This window comes from Triturus cristatus, chromosome 2_1 (genome assembly GCF_964204655.1).
Source record: "Triturus cristatus chromosome 2_1, aTriCri1.1, whole genome shotgun sequence".
NCBI lineage: Eukaryota > Metazoa > Chordata > Amphibia > Caudata > Salamandridae > Triturus > Triturus cristatus.
Window position 1 is genome coordinate 456,705,713 of NC_140581.1, and position 17,489 is coordinate 456,723,201.

At 46.0% G+C, this 17,489-nt stretch overlaps 1 protein-coding gene across 2 annotated transcripts in view; it reads left to right on the forward strand.

Annotated features, from left to right (window-relative positions):
• Positions 1–17,489, forward strand: part of WDR41 (WD repeat domain 41) — a 550,534-nt gene that overhangs the window by 133,354 nt on the left and 399,691 nt on the right. For both annotated transcript variants that reach the window (XM_085632270.1, XM_085632269.1), the window contains exons 3-5: positions 316–364; positions 1,123–1,254; positions 13,008–13,070. In XM_085632270.1, coding sequence (XP_085488396.1) covers positions 316–364; positions 1,123–1,254; positions 13,008–13,070 — 244 coding nt within the window. The remainder of the gene's footprint in view (positions 1–315; positions 365–1,122; positions 1,255–13,007; positions 13,071–17,489) is intronic.

Genomic DNA, 17,489 nt, shown 5'->3' on the forward strand with positions numbered 1-17,489 from the left:
GAAGCATCAGAATTCATACCTTCGGCTCGTGCTCAGAATAGCCTAGACCACACACTACGGTACCTTGATCTAGCAGTGCAGGTTGTTCAGAGTTCAAGAAAAAACAGCACATGAACATTAGCCATTTGCAAACGTTACAATATCCTTAGAATGTATATGGCGCAGTGCTGGGGTAAAACATTAGTTTTGGAAGGTTTAGCACATGCATTATTGAATGTCCCACTTGCCTACGTTTGCATGAATGCGACTCATTAGTCGTGTTCTGTGATGGCCACATTTCCGTATGTTAAAACTGACTGTCCTTTGTTTTTCCAGATTCGCGTCAGCTGGAGATGATGGCACTGTCTTTATATGGGATGTCCAGGTAAGCCATATTTTCTTTTTGTTGCTGATTGTTGTTTAACTTCTCCAGAATCTAAAACATAGAAATGCATAAAGTTGGTTTAGATGATGTTACAGATGGTTTGTATAACATCTTCAGATATTGTTTTTTCTCTCCCAATCAAAAATGAAGTCTGCTATTGTTCGAATAAGTAATTTATGTAATTCCATCATATGTGCCGCCACGCTCAGATGGCCCTAGTGTTTGCCCCACAACTTTTTCAATCTTCCAGTGCTCCCCTGATACCAACAACATAGCAGAGTCCATAAGTAAAATTGAAGGCTAGAGGGCTGATGAAATGCTATAGCTCTTGGAAAACATAAACAATTTTGGATTTGCCAGTATACTTTAGAAAAGCAGAATATGTAAATTGCTTTTAAAAATATCTGTTGTTAAGAAGTATCTCAAGGTACTGTTACAAATTCTCATATGTTTGACGATTTAAAAAGTAATTTAGAGATAAACATCAGTATCTGGACGTTTCAACTAGAAGAAACAAAGCAGAATTTGTTCCTTGGTACTATTCATTCTCGGAAAATACTTATGTCGTGGGTCACATTTAAAAATGTCTTAGGTGAGATGGGCTTCCCTTTCTATAGTTGATCTTTTGAGTTTTATATTTAACTTTTTAAATAAAAGTTAAGTTATGTTCTTGTGGTTATGTGTTTTTCAATTGTTTACCTACAATTGTTCCTTTACTTGATATGTGTTAATATCGATTGATTTATTTTGCTTTTCAGACGGGTGAAACATTATTAGAACTACATGGACACACACAGCAAGTTACCGCAATCACAGTGCTCCCATCAGCAGAGATCTGTGACGAACAGATTGGCTTGATCTTGACAGCTTCTTCTGATAGAACAGTAATTGTATCCTTATGTCTTGAAATTGTTCTTTTTGAAAGTATGCACTGATATCCCCTTTCTTGTCTCGACTTAGTCATCTGTTAATAAGGAATGTGAATAATCCAGCAGGCAGAAGAGAAATCAGTTCTCGCTTGTCTGTCAACAGGTAGTAGGGTCTCCAAGCTTCTACAGCTCCCTTTTATGCAATGAGTAGGTAGACATTGCAGTGGCCTAGCCACCTCAGGTTGCCATAATTGTGACATATGTCATAGATTTCTATTCACTTGTCTTAGCAGAGATGGCAGGGTGTGGCCACTCTCAACTGAATTGACTGCTTCCCAAGCCTGGATTGCAGGTGCCGTGCTAAGGGAAAAAGTAGGTCTTCCTTGAATGAACTCAAACACCCAATGCTCCAAGGAAATGTCTGGATGCCCCAAAAAGGCACATGCACTTCATGACGGATACTTCCCACACCGGAGGCTGTAGTGTGGGCTGTTCCAAGTTTCAATGCCATATCCAACAAACAGTAGCTAAAGGAACTTGATCCATTGCCCCTCTTTGTATATATTATATGTTGATCACATACACTAATGCAGAGATAATAAAGCTGTCTCTAGCCATATTTAAATATATTCACAATGTAGGAAAAAAACAGAATCCTGTTTAGGTATCAGTAAAAATGTCAGACAAACATAGTTTCCCAAATAGCAGACAATGTGTAGCTGATCAAAGGAATATTTCTGGCATTTTAAGATCATTCAGCTAACCCACATTATAGCTGAGGAATGAAAAATTTCCTAGCTAACGTGAAGCAAAGTTTCAATTCTATTAAGGAGTCAGAGGCGAGGATTAGGCTTTATCTTTCTTCGTTTTATTAAGTATCAGCCATGTAAAATCATAAAATCGTAACAAAAAACGTAATTTCCCATAAACCTAGGTAAACATGAAGATAAAAGTTCATTATCCAATGCGAATCCAGTATGTTTGCTTATCCACTTTAGTCCCCTCTCCCTTTCCCTCTTTCTTCCTGCGACAAAAGCTGGAATTGGAAGATCCTACTCTTGTTTATAAGACTGAACCTGCAATAAACAACAGGTCAAGATTAAATCAACCGGTATGCACCAAGGCGGAAACAATGCCAAGAACATCATTACATGGCAAATGAATAAAAGGTTTCGTGTCCACAATCAGAAGAGAATATACAATAGAAAAACCCTGTACATCACAAGCAGTAAACAGTTTACATACATCCCTTAAGCAGATCCACCATGCTGGAGTGGGCAGTGATCGACATTAGGTGAGCTAATCATTGCCTCCGAGTCCTTAATAAGATTGAAACTTTCCTATACGTTACCTAGGAATTTTTTCATTCTATGTCAGGACCTGGAGGTGTGGATTGGGCTAGTTTAAAGCTCATTTACCACTATGTCGCAATGGAGGGAGCTGGTTTGAAATAGAACCTGTTAAAGGTCAAATCCGAAGACCAGCCCGCTAGGTTAAAAATGTCTTCCAAGTGAGCCCCAAGGGCGAAGGCCATTGAAGTCATAGCCCCTCTGGTAGATTGCCCCAAATATCTTTCTCTCAATGCCTGCCTCTTGCATGGTCCATCAAACCCATTGTGCAGTGGTGGTGGAATAGACCGCCTTGAACAGTTTCCGAAGGGCACTGAGCAGTTGTCGTTCAAGATGGGGTCGAATATACTCAGTCAAAGCCTCATACACCTTGATAATTTGGACCACATACAATTTTGGGGAATCTAGAAAATCAAGCGCAAGTTACACTTTGATCACCTGGTGACATGATAAGAGACCCCCATCTATGGTAAAGGTCCTCCCCGTAATGTCTAAGACCATGTCTAAGACCCTCCTGCATGAGATCAGGCATAAAAGAGTGGCCAACTTGGCCGACAGTTACTTGCGTGATGGATATTTGTTGTTAGGCCATCAGAGAAAAAAAGTTCAAGACCTTTTGACGTCCCACCTGACCGAGTAGCGAGACAAGCAAATGCCCCTAAGTCATTTCCGGACTAGGGGAATGTTCCCCCTCCTGGTAGACCTGCCACCAAGGCGTGTCCAGCTGAAATTGCAGACTGAAAAGTATTGACCAATCTGTATGCCATTCCCTCCGAGCCCAAAGAGGACAAGTAATTCAGGATATTTACAACGTCTGTCCCCATGGGATCCAAATCCTGTTACTGACACCAGCCCAACCATCGAGACCAAGCCGACAGGTAGTGCTTGACCATACCGTCTGCCCAAGCTCGAGAGAGGAGGTTCACAGCACTCCTCGAAAGTCCCGGGACGTGCCTTTGAGACCTGTAATCCTCAATATCATAAACTGGAGGGTCCCATTTATCACCCGATGATGGGCATTCCCAAAGGGATTGCTGATGAGAGACGGATCTAGGGGTAGACGGATTGGAAAACCTCAAGAAAGTTCCATCAGAACTGGAAATCATACTTGTGACTTCCACATCAGGGTCACCACCACTAGATTTGCTGCCTGTCTGTGCGCTTGTACCACCAGTCTCATTATCATGGCCGATGGTGGGAAGGCATAGCCCTTCTCCCCTGACCAGTCCTGGATCCACTCCTCCTTCAGAAAACCCACTGCACACAGCATGCACGCCGCCTCCCATGTAGAAACTGGATCAAAGGCTCCGAAGAACACCTCACCTCTGCCCTCACCTGCACTCCACCGCCAACTACGACGGACCCCAACACCGTGGCAAGCAGCCTCCACCAATGGATTGCCAGCTGCGCCAACACACTTGCCCCCCTCCAGAAGATTACAGGACGACGCAACAAGAAAGCAAATTGATTCACCACAGCACTCTTAGAATCCAAGCGCTCCTGCCGATGACTGGAAAAGACGTGGGTAAACAGCAAAACTCTGGAAACACGCACCTCCTCCAAAACAGCCACCACGGCTCACCACCCACTCATCAAATCCACAAAGAAGAATTTCCTCCAAGACCGAATCCTCTCCAATGCCCACAACTCCAAGGAACTCTTCTCAATCATACAGGAATTTGCCAAACCCAACAAGGAGACAACAGAAGTCCCTCTCTCTCAAGACCTCTGCAACAGACTCCGCTCCTCCTTTCACCTCAAGATCAATATGATAACTTCGACAACCAAGACCTCTGCACAGCCTCATACCTCACATTCAGCGACGCCACCCAACAGACCCTACTCACTTGGACCCCACTCTCGACAAAAGACACCCTAAAGACTATGAAGAGCATCCAATCCTGAGCACCTTCACACCCCTGCTCACCACACATCTTCCACAGGGCCGCCACAGCCATTTCACTCTAGCTACGTCGAACAATCAACTGCTCCCTCGAGACCACCACATTTCCCAACAACTGGAGGCGCGCCGAAGTCAACCGCCTTCCTAAAGAAACCCTCCTCAGACCTTACAGACCTCAAGAACTTCAGGCCCAGCTCGCTGCTTCCTTTCGCAGCTAAGGCCATCGAAAAGGCCGTCCACACCCAGCTAGCATAATTTAATCTAAGCCAAAAACATCCTACACAGCTCCCAATCCAGATTCCACAGCAATCACAGCACCAAGATCACCCTCCTTGCCGCCACAGAAAACATTCTCGCCCTCCTTGACCTAGGACAAATGGCAGCCCTCATCCTTCTGGACCTATCAACAGCCTTTGACACCATCTCCCACTGCACACTAATCACCAGACTCCACAACGCCAGCATCCTAGGAAAGGTCCTAGACTGGATACCCTCATTCCTCACAGGCAGAACAAAGAGAATAAGACTCCCGCCTTTCCTCTCAGAACCTACAGAGACCAGATGAGGAGTACCCCAAGGATCCTCCTTCAGCCCCACCCTCTTCAAAGTCTACATGGCCCCCCTTGCAACCATCGTCTGAAACCATGGGCCCAACATCCTCTCCTATGCCGATGACACCCAACTCCTCATCTCTCTCACCAAGGAACCTGACGTCACCAGGCACAACTTCCAAGAAGGGATGACAGCTGTGACCAATTCAGGCTGGAAGCAGAACACTCGTGTAGGAGTGTGGCTGCAGGTCAGTGCGATTAACTTCTAGTCATTTGCTCGCGAAAAACCTTTTTAACGTATCGGATTTTACTGTTGTTTTAAAAATATCTGTATTGCTGGGAAACTGAAACTGTGAATTTTAATCCGTGTGGCTAAGGGAATAGAGCCGTGTTCAGTGCTCTAGGGGGCGGAATACCCACTTCCGCATTCAAGCGCCGGGTCAGCGGTCTAGTGGCTGAATCCTTTGTAAAAGCACTCACTGATGCGACCGCGCAGCGGGCGCGCCACTGGCGCGCCGAATGCGCGCCTAAGGCAAGCCCGTCTGCGCCCGGCCGCGCCCGGCCGGGCCCAGGGGCCAGAACCCCTGCTCCGCTCGCATCAGCCCGACGCGTGTACACCAACACCGATCTATATAAACTTAACTCCCTTTCAGGAATCAACTGTGAGTTTATATGCCCTCAGGAGAATATCCCTAATAAATGCCCTTTATGCAGCCAGAACCTTATTCCACACAGGTATGACCTCCCTCAGGAAAGTACTGAATTTAGAATACTTCTTCTTAACTGCAGATCCCTTCCCAAGCACACAATGGAAATAGGGATACTCCTCAGAGATCAAGTCCCCGATGTGCTTTTTCTTACTGAAACATGGGTCACCCCCAACTCCGAGCCGGATATCGTGCAAACCCTCCCTCGGGGCTATACGCTTCAAAGAGTCGATCGGAGTACTGGTCGAGGAGGTGGAATAGCCATTGCCTACAAAGAACAGCTTGTGTGTCGTCGTTTGGGCAATCCACTTAAAGACTGTGAGAATGTCCTTTTCTCAATAGAACTTTCTCCACTTCTTGTCTTCACAGGCATTTTAATCTACCGTCCCCCAGGACCTATAGGATCCTTTAATAGCTCCTTGTTGGAGGCTACGATTAAATTAGCAAGTACCTCGGGCAATTTTACTATTCTAGGCGACCTCAATCTCCACTTTGATGAGCCACAGGCCTCCAATGCCTCTGAGCTCACTAATGATCTCTCTTCCCTTAAATTACCCCCTAAAATTAATAACTCAACACACATAGGAGGACACTTGCTTGACCAAGTGTTCTCTAATCTACTTGACTTGAAGGCAACTGAACCCACCCCGTTACCTTGGACAGACCACTTTCTTATAAACCTTCTTTGGTCTCCTCAGACAATTAGGCCCAAGATGCAACCATCCTGGACAAGTGGCCGCCGCTGGAATAAGCTCTCCGTGGCCAAATGGTCTAGGGAACTAGAAAGGGATAAATCTACCATATCCCAATGTCCTGGTCAGGCCAATGAGGACTTTATCTGTTGGATAGAAGAATCACTTAACAAGGTCCTTCCCAAAACTAGGATAAGGGCATCAGCTGGGACACGAGACGCACCATGGTTTACTCCAGAGCTTCGTGTCCTAAAACAACAATGCAAAGTAAGAGAAAGACACTGGAGAAAAGATTTCCTACCACAAAAAAAACAGGAATATAGATCTTCCATTCTCGCTTACAAAAAAGAATTAAGGAAAACCCAAGCTTCATACTATGAAAAGAGAATTCTGGAAGCACCTAACTCCTCCAGAGAAACTTTTAATATTATCAAAAATCTCCTTAAAGTCCCCTCCCCCAGAGCAGCTCCTGATATTTCGGGCGAACAGTGCAATAAACTCGCCAAATATTTCAGTAATAAAGGGCAGCTTATTGTTGAATCTCTTCCCATTAAGACGGAGGAAGACCCCCCCCCCCCCCTCAAACTCTCGTGGACCCTCAAACAGACCCCATTTTGGAAGATTTCCATCTAGTGACATCGGAAACCTTCAACCCCCTCTGGACTACGCTAAAAAGCGGCTCCCCAGCTGATCCAGCCCCTATGAACATACTGAAACAAGTTACCCCCATTATAGGTCCATACATAATCAGTCTGATTAACTCCTCACTCACCACTGGAACGGTCCCTCTTAGGTGGAAAGAGGCAAGGGTAAAGGCTCTCCTTACGAAACCTAACTGGGATCCGACTGACCCAGGCATCTATCGCCCCATATCTCTTCTCCCAGCTATTAGTAAGATCACTGAGAAACATGTCAACGGAACCATATCAGGGTTTCTGGAGAAATACGGCCTCCACAACTCCTCCCAGACTGGCTTCCGTCCACGCCAAGGCACTGAGACGGAGCTTCTGGCAGTGATGGAGGAAAGTAGAAAGATTTTGGACATCGGAGGATCAGCAGCCATTATACTCCTTGACCTGAGTTCCGCCTTTGATACGGTGAACCACCTGACTTTGATCCAGCGGCTCAGGAATATTGATATCAGGGGCACGGCACTTCAATGGCTATCCTCCTTTTTAGAGGATAGAACTTTTCAGGTCTTCAATGACAACACTGTCTCCAAATCTACACATTTGCCAAACGGGGTTCCTCAGGGTTCCTCTCTTAGCCCTACATTATTTAATGTGTATATGTCCCCTTTGGCTGCCAAAATAGAACCCTATGGAGTCAGAATTATCACTTAGCTGATGATACCCAGCTAGTGGTTGGACTTAGCCAAACCAATCAAGAATTGCACACCATCCACTCTTGCCTGAAAGATATTTCAAATTGGATGGATGATTCCCAACTTAGACTCAACGGAGGTAAAACTGAGATCATGATCCTGGGTAACTCCCTTCACTATAATCCCAACCAGCTATGGCCTACATGTATGGGCCCAGCCCCTACTCCTAAAACGGAGATTAAGAGCTTGAGGGTATGGCTGGACCAGGACCTTAGCCTCAGAACGCAAGCTAGGAAAACAGCAGCCCTCTGCTATGGCCTACTTAGAATGGCCCGTAAGGTCCTACCCCTTCTCTCTTCCTTAGCTAAGAAAGCAATGATCCAGTCATTAGTTCTCTCGAGATTAGACTATGGGAACGCCCTGTACTTGGGCACCCCCTCCCAGCCATTAAGAAACTTCAATCTGTTCAGAACAGTGCAGCGAGGCTTCTATTGGGGGTCCCTAATAGACTCTCAGCAGAACCGGCCCTCCGGTCCCTTCACTGGCTGCCGGTTCAGGAACTAATTAAATTTAAGTCCCTATGCTTAGTGCATAAAATAAGACAGGGACTTGGCCCCTCTTCAATCTCCACCATGATTCATCCATACCAAGCCAAAAGTAAACTCAGGTCAGATGATCTCTACCTTACTGAGGTTCCCAGGATTAAGAGATCCAGAAGTGGTGGTAGGCTTTTTTCCTACAATGCTTCTAAGCTCTGGAATGCCCTTCCCCTCTATTTACGCTCCACTCATGATCATATGTCTTTTCGGAAACTCATGAAAACCTTTCTCTTTCCCTAGTTTCTGTTCCCCGCCTGATGTTGGTACTAGCGCTCCGGGTAGCCATGCGCTTTATAAATGTTTTTCCATTCCATTCCATGAAGAACACCTACCTGAAACTCAACTCTGAGAAAACCGAGGTCCTCGCCCTGGATCTACCCCCTCTGCAAGGGACGACACCTGGTGGCCCCCTGCCCCTGGAAATCCACCCACCTCGACAGACCATGCATGTAACATCAGCACCATACTGCACTCATCGCTCACTATGAATCACCAGATCAACGCCGTTCTCCTCCGCATGCTTCAACACCCTCTGCATACTACGCAAAACATTCAATTGGATACCCCCCGACTCCAGGAAAATGGACACTCATGCGCTCATCACCAGCAGTCTTGACGAGACCCCCACTGGCTCCCCGTCAAAAGAAGAATAACTTTCAAGCTGCTCACACATGCCTACAAGTCCCTCCACAACATCGTATCACAATACCTCAACAACTGCCTCTCCTTCCATACCCCCAAGAGAAACCTCTGCTCGGCCTAGCCACCGTCTCACGCTTCAACAGGAACAGAGCAGGTGGAAGGTCCTTCTCCTACCTCACAGCCAAGACCTGGAACAATCTCCCCCTTCACCTCCGGCGAAGCCAAACACTGCACCTATTCAGGAAAGACCTCAAGACCTGGCTCTTCGATTGACTCTAACAGAGTTGCACCCCCGCACCCTGCCCAGCGCCTTGAGACCCTAACGGGTGAGTAGTGCGCTTTACAAACCCCTGATTGATTGATTGTCGGTCACCACAGCCTCAGAATACAGTCTGCAACTGAAGTACCATGGGAGTTGGTGGTCAAGTTGGGATGCATAGAGGTCAATCGGAAACGTGCCTCACCGTTTCGAGAGAGCTAGGAATATGTCCTGAATCAACTTCCACAGACTCGTGTCTTGGAGATGACGATTGCCAGTCTGCAACCTGGTTGTCCGACTCTGAGAAATGGTCCGCCATCACCAAGACTTGATGTTCAAGGCAGTACTCCCAAAAATCCTTGGCCAGGTCTGAAAGGGCTTTGGACCAGGTACCCCCCAGGTGATTGTTGTAACGGACCTCTGCTACATTGTCCATTTGTAGGAGAAAGCAACACTGCCCCCATTCCCTAGTCAAGAGTTCACTGCGAAGGAGCCTGCAATCAATTGCAGGCAATTGATATAGAGGGACTGTTCTGAAGTGGACCATCTTCTGCCTGTGATAAATGCACCAGCGTGCGCCCCAGCCAGTGCTCCTGGCATTGATTCAATCACTAGATCCGGCTGGGAACCGAACATTACGTGCCCATTCCAGGCCTCCATGTGCATGAACAACCAGCGTACTTAATCCTTGGCCTTTTCTGAAAGAGGGACAAATTGGGAATATGTGAGGCTGTGGCGCAAGTGAGAAGCCTTCAACCGTTATAGGGCAGGGAAGTAAAAAGGACCTGACAAGATGGCCTGGTTGGAAGATGAAAGCAGGCCGACCACTCTGGCAATTTGGCGGAGGGAGGTTGTTGACTTGGAGAGGGTCCTGCGTACTTTGTGCTAAGTTTTAGCCATCTTCCTGGATGGCAGACTGAGAGTGGTCTCCACAGAGTTTATCATGAAGCCTAAGAAGGTAAGAGTTTGAGAAGAAATCGGGGCAGATTTCATGACATTGATTATGAATCCCAGGGTTTGGAGGCGATGCATTGTCTTCTCCAGGTGTGCAGAGAGTGCTCGCGGGCATTGGTCCTTAAGGAGCATGTCGTCCAGGTACACTATCGTATGAATCCCGGACGCCCACTGGTGTTAAACCACAGATTTGAGGACCTTGGTGAAACAGCAGAGGGCTGAGGTGAGGCTGAATGGAAGGGAGGTGCACTCAAAGGTCTGGCCTTGCCACTGGAATTGGAGGAAACATTGATATGACGGGAAGATTAGAACTGCCAGGTAAGCATCCTTGAGATCCAATCATACCAGCCAGTTGTTGGGCCTCAGAAGATCGCGAAGATGTATACCCTCCATCTTGAAATGGCGGAAGACCAGCCATTAGTTGAATTCCCGGAAATTGATCACTGGACGTTTGCTCCCGTCCCTCTTCTCCACCAGAAAAAGATTGCATAGGAACCCTGAAGGGTGAGGAGTGGACTGGAGAATGGCCCCTTTGGAACAAAGTTTCTGGATCTCTACCTGCATAAGAGCGAGCTCTTGCTCCGAGAAGCGGAGGGGGTTAAAGAGAGGCAGGGTGGAAGGGGGACCCATAGAACTCAATGTGGAAACCCTGGATGGTTTGGAGAACCCAGGTGTTTGATGTGAGATCTTCCTATTGTCTATGAAGTGCACCAAACACCCCCCCAAACATCTGTGAGAAAGGAGAGTTGGACTCACTGTGGGTATTAATGGAAGGGCAGCACCTCGGAAACCGTTGCGAAAGCCTCTGCGTCTTGGTTGACCTCTGGTTGGGTGCAAGTTATCAAAGTGGGAGGAGTCCTGCCACTGACTTCTTTGCAAAGGTTTTCCCTTATTGGAGGCGTAAGCGTCCGGCCCCTGTGAAAACCAGAGGGTTGAAGATGCGCTCAATAACGATTGGGCTTTGTCTACCGAATTCAACATTGAAACTAATTTCCTGAGCTCCTTGATGAAAATATCATCAAAGAAACTGTTGTGTGCTACCTGTCCGGCTTCCGAATTTGCCAGATCCCCCAGTTTGGGGTCAATCTTAATGAGGAGTGATCTGTGTCTCCTGGTAGCTATGGTGCAGTTTGTGTTGCCCAGGGATATGATAGCACACTGGGCCAAGATAAGACAGAACCCGGGAGGAATTAAGTGTTTCTGATACTTGGCGTCTTCCCCCATGTCCAAAATATTCGTTAAGGGACTGGTTACGTCCTGGAGTTTATCCTGGCACGACTGGCTGGAACGGTGAGTACATTTTTTTAGTTCTCTGATGTATTTAGCCAGAAATGTGGCCATTCTGGCATCAATCTCAGGTGTGACAGCTACCTTGACATCCGGGTAAGGCTGGGGGCATTCCGCATGAAGGCAGTTCCGTATTTCTTTATAAAAGGGCTTACGCAACCTCCCAGCCACATACATTGCTCCCTTGTTCCAGGGGACCATTGAGAGGAGTGAGGGTGCATCAGTTCCTCAAGGTCCAACATATAAGACTGCGGATCCCCTACTTGGTGGGGCCCGTCCACTTTGGAGGGGGGGTTGGTCGCTAGCTGCCAGGATCGTTTGTGATCAGAGTCACTATCGGATCCAGTTTTGGAACCGTTTGAAGCCGGGGGAAGGGGGAATGGCCCCCTTGGGGTTTGCTAGGCTGTCTGGGGAGTCAGATATGGGTTTGAGGGGTGGGGTACATGACTCAACGGGGTGGACCTGGAAAACGGGTCCAGGTCCACCCTGGAGGCCTGAAGAGTTTGCACAGATTCTCGGTGGGGTAGGCGTGGGGAAGCCCTGGAGGGAGGAGGGCTCCTCCTCTTCGGTGTAGCAGTCGTCGTATTTCTCCATGAGATAAGTATCGGACTGACTGCTCAAAGAGGGACACCCAGGTGGGTCAGTCACCTTAGGTTGAGAGCGCTAATATATGTTGGGGGGGACCCAGGGATGTGTGGGTAGTGAAACGCTACAAGAGTGTTGTTATCCGTGTGATAACACAGGAGGCAGCCGGCCTCGGCAGATAGCAATTGCCTTGATGCGCTAAAGGACAGAATCGCCACATGGGCTGTGTCTGCCACAAAGGAGCAGGAGTGAATCCCCGCTAAATCAGCATGCTGACCCCGCAAATCTTTGGACTCCAGGCAGGCGGGGGCTCGCAAGACAACCAGCAGCAGCTTACACCGCAGGCGCGCTGCGAGGACAGGAAAATGCCGACATGCACCCTGCTGCACGCGGGCTGTGAAGAGCGTTTGTGGTGGAGCGTGCGACACGAGGGGGTGCTCCCTCTGAAAGCCAGAGGACCGCAGCGTGCCCCTCCGTGCCTGCCCACGCTGTAAGGTGAGTCCGAAGCCTCGCAGCAAAGAGTGAAAGCAGCCGCGAAAGGAGCGGCAACGCGTTCCCACGGCAGCTTCAGGGCCGGCTTTAGTGCTGGTGGCGCCCTGTGCGACAATGTTTGTTGGCACCCCCCCAATGACCACCTCCACCACGGATTCTCTCACTAGCACCCTTTAACTATGACCAAGTCTCCATAACCACACTCTCTCAGATGCATTGAATAAGTTATATAGCGCCACTCAAACCAGTGTAGGGTGTCCGAGCACTTTGCATCACACACACATTACACAAAGACAATCAATCATACGTGTGTAAATCAGTGTATAGGAAATGTCAAGAGTTTATTTTTTAGGTGCAATAGGACGTGTTATTAAAGCATTCAGGAAGGAGGAATGTCTTAACTTGAGTTTCCTTAATAAATATGAAACAGGCCTGGAATTCTGACAATGGTTCTCTGTTCCAGAAAATATCAGACTTTTATGCTACTGTAAAGGTAAGTCTGCTGATGTATGCATGTTTTTCAGATTTGTTATGAAACGTACTTTTGAGAAAAATTTACTAAACATTTTTCTTTTAATAATAATAACCTACTATTACATATATGCAAGTGATCTCCGAGAAATGTAGGTGGTAGATCAAGCGTCTTGTATGGCCATTAATTGTGGAAATGTAAGGGTCACTATTGTAGTCCTAAGAGGAAACATTAACAGTAAAAAAGCACATTGTTTTATGTATAAGCAGCCGAACAGCCACCAGTTATAGAAATAATAGATGGGCTAGTAAGCAAAAGTTTCCAGATACAGAATTAGGGTGACAGAGAACTGTGGGGTTGAAGCTTGCTGCTACCATGCAGCTGTTACCATTATGGTATAGGCATACTGAGGCTAAATCAAAAAATTTGAAGCAAGAGTATTTAACTCCTACCATTTACATTCTAGAATAAGCCTTATTTTAAACGTATTTCAGTTTTCAAATCTTTTTTGCAGCTAATACTTTAGTCAATTAAATAGATGCATTTAAATGGAAATATTTCTAACATAATTATATTCTGTCTCAAATTTCTCTTCTCTGGTAATGCTTTCTTTTGCAAAGTGGCAGGGCCCTTTGGCATCTCCTTCTCTCCGATTCCATTTGTTTGGAACATATTTAGAAATCATTTACCGTGTGCCTCTGTTTAACCCAATATGTTCCTTTGTTCTATTTTGTATTGCGTGAAGTTATGCTGATCCACCTTTGCGCATGTTCCCGCATATTTACTTTTATCTAATGCTGTTTTTTTTAATCTCTCTTTCTGTGCCTTATGTCCTTCCAATTGTGTGCCTAGTTTGTCTTTACTCTCTACTCTGGCTTTATTTTTAAGTCTTACCTATGAACAGCTTTAGCTGTTTGTTGTTGAAGACATATTGTCTGTAATACAATAATATATAGAGTGAACTTTGGGTCTTCCCCCATGCCCAGGATTGGATGGCTTTATTGTCTCCCTCAGTTTTACATTCCTGATTTGTTGTCTTTCTTCTCTAGTTTGGTTTTTGTTCCACTTCTGCAGCATAGCTTCTTGACCATAATTGTGATTAGATAAGTTGTATCTTTCCACTGCTGATATCAGTTGTTATTTTGTATTCTAACACTTCTTTAAAGTGAATGGATTACCTCACTCACTAATGCAAAACATGTAATATTGGGAAAAGAGAGCTCTTTCAAATTATTGGGAAAGAAGATTATTCCTTAAACATATTTATTCTTTCCTCATAGGGGTACCAATACTACTTCCTGAACGTATAGACATAGCAGTCAGTAGTTAGGAGAGAACAGCCACTCAACTCACACCCAAGTCTCGATCTATAGTGGATTAAATACGTTTGATTAGTGGTGTTTTACCAGCCGCTGGACTCGCACTTTAACTCTTATATGTAATTACTGTACTCGTACTGTACTTAAATTGCTAAATTACTTGTGTATCATGGCTGGCTAAACAGACCAAGTGTCTTGGTATATGCTGCATGACTCTCTGGCACCCATCCTTAGTTAAGCAATGGTTAATTGTTGATCCATATACCATTACACACTGTGCCCATATCTAATTATGCAATGCAGCAAAGGAATTACACATAATGCCCTTTAACAATGACTTTGATTATACACAGTCCATAGCATATACTTCGCACCGATGATTTTATTGACAAAATCCCCACCGCACGAGGTGGGTGCAGCTGTTGTGTTCTGCAGCACCCAGGAGCTACGAAGATACTGTAGCTAGATGAGAGTATGTACACAGAGTACCACACTATAGAAATACCATATGCATATCTACAAATCCATAACAAAGTTTAATGTGGAGTGATTCCACATGTGATGGTGACCCAATTGACGTTGGGTTGGTGGGTGATAAAGTATGACCATGCAACAACATTAAAATTTATGTCTATAACATGTTACACCTGTCCACTTTAGGGTGGTCTTCCCCCAGACCTTTTGCCTTACTCCTCCATTTTTGCTGATCTCATTTTTGTTGGCCTTGGGCCTCTGTGCACTTTACCAATGCTAATAAGTGCTAAAGTGTGTGTGCTCTCTCCCTTCAATGTGTTAAAATTGGATTACCCCATTTTGCACATTTCATTTACTTTTAAGCTGTAGTAAAGTGGCACTACATGTACCCAGGTCCTGTAAATGCAATTCTACTAGCGGGGCTGCAGCACTCATTGTGCCACCCACTTAAGTAGATATGTAAACATGTTTCAGACCTGCAACTTCAGCCTGTGTGTGCAGTTTGGAACTGCCATTTCAACCTGGCAAAATAAACCTTTACCAGGCATAAACCTTCCTTTTCAATACATATAAGCCATCCTTATACATATAAGGCCCGAAACAACCCACAGGTTAGGATGCAGTGAATTAAAAAAATTGGACATGTCCTTGAAATTCCGCATATCTTCGTGACTCTTAAACTAGTTTTTAACTACTGCAAGGTCCACCTCCTCCATAGGATAACACTGGGTTACCTTATTACATTTAATAAGTGATTAACTTTCAATTGGGAGCAGGTAGGGAGGTCTAGTTTGGTGTCTAAAGAATTGTAATTTAAAATCCTCTTTAATCGTAAAGTCGCATTTTATGTTACAATTCTGAAAATGCCTCTTTTAGAAAGTTGGAATTTTCTTGTCCTAACCATTTGGTGCTTGCAGCCGGTAACCTCGGTCACATGACTAGGTGTAGCTGGCAGATGATCTTTGTGCATTCTTCCCATACAGTGTTGGGAGGATGGGCCATCTCTTGCTTGTTGAGGAGGAGGAGCTGTCGCCTACCACACTTGCACATCATAAAGCCACTGCCTGAGCACCCTCACAAAGGGTTTGACACTTGTGTGTTTCTGCCCAGACAAGCTGGGGTCAGGGCAGGGAGGCAGGAAATTCCAAACACCTCTGGGGGTGGAAAGCTCCAGAACATTCTTCTACTTCACAGCTAGCACCAAGAATAAATATAGGACCTTCAGACCCAACTCTTCAGTACACATCTGGACCAGTGGAAGACTCGGAAGAAGGGCTTCTGTGCTGCTCTGCTGCAAGAAGGACTGCTAATCTGCTGACGCCCTGCTACCTGAGTGAAAACGACTGGACCTGTATATGGAACCCAGGACCACCAGAGTGACTCCAAAGGCTAGTAGGCTGGCCTTCTTATCAGAGCCTCATGGACAGAAAAGGCTCCAACCACCTTGAACCCAGCACCTGTACTCTGCTTGCTGTGAGTCTTGCACCTGAAGTGGTGCCACTCCAGTCCTGGACCCCTGAAGGTTCTCTGCCATCCCAGCTGTGATCCAGGCAGAACTGACGCATCGCAACGTATCGTCTTGCAGCTTCTCATCTGAGCCACCGCTGCACTACACCTGCTCGACGCAGGACCTTGCATTGCTGTCCTGCAGCTCCTTGGAACCGCCGCTACATGGCGCATTCTTGATGCAGGACCTTGATTCGCAGCCCCGCAACTCCTCAGAACCGCCTCGTCACGACCTTGACGCAAGACCTCGCACTGCAGCCCCACAACTCCCCGAAATCGCTGCTTCGAGATGCTTCCTCAATGCAGGACCTTGCCTCGCAGCCCATCTGAACTGCTGATGCGTGACTCATCCTCTAGGCAGGATCCTGCCTCAACCCGGATTTAAGGTACTTTGTTCAGCAGGCCTACCTGTGGTCTTTGTATCAGGCCCGCGCTCCATCGCGTTCAGCCTAAACTTGCTACCACGGTTGGCGCTTTGTGCTTCTAGAAAAATTATCTCACTTAAACCTTTATCAGTGAATATCTCTAGTTCTTCTGATTGGAGTTTTGTTATGTTCCTGAATCATTTTTTTAAATCTTTCTCTGTTTTTCTAAATTGTTGTAGGTTTTTTCTTGTGTTGCATTTTCACTTTATTACTGTTTAAAGTGCTGCACAAATACTTTTCAACCAGTAACTCAGTTTCCCTACATTTACTGTTTCCTTTTCAGGGCTATGACTAGATTTGGTTTAATCCGTTAATGGGTTTGGTGAACAACCTTTTTCTTCCTTACACTTAGGACAGGGCGAGGAATGAGGTAGTGAGGTTAATGTCTCAGTCCTGAAGAAAGCCCAGGGATATGTATCATACACCAGAAGCGCCAAATTATATATTGTTCAAGAAGGCTAATTGAGAGAAGAAAACTAATAGTGATCTTCAACCTCATTCCGTCTGTTTTGTTTTCAATCTTGTATAAAACAGTCACTAATAAAGACAGCCAGATTCCTCTGCCCTAAAACAATCTTAACAGCTTGTACCTCCTGCCTTATATAATACATTTCAGGATTCAATTCTCCTAAGAGCTGAGAATTAGCCTCCCTTACCTCACTCACTCACTTTCTAGTCACCAACTCCCCCACCACCTCTTGTCCGTTGCTCCACGG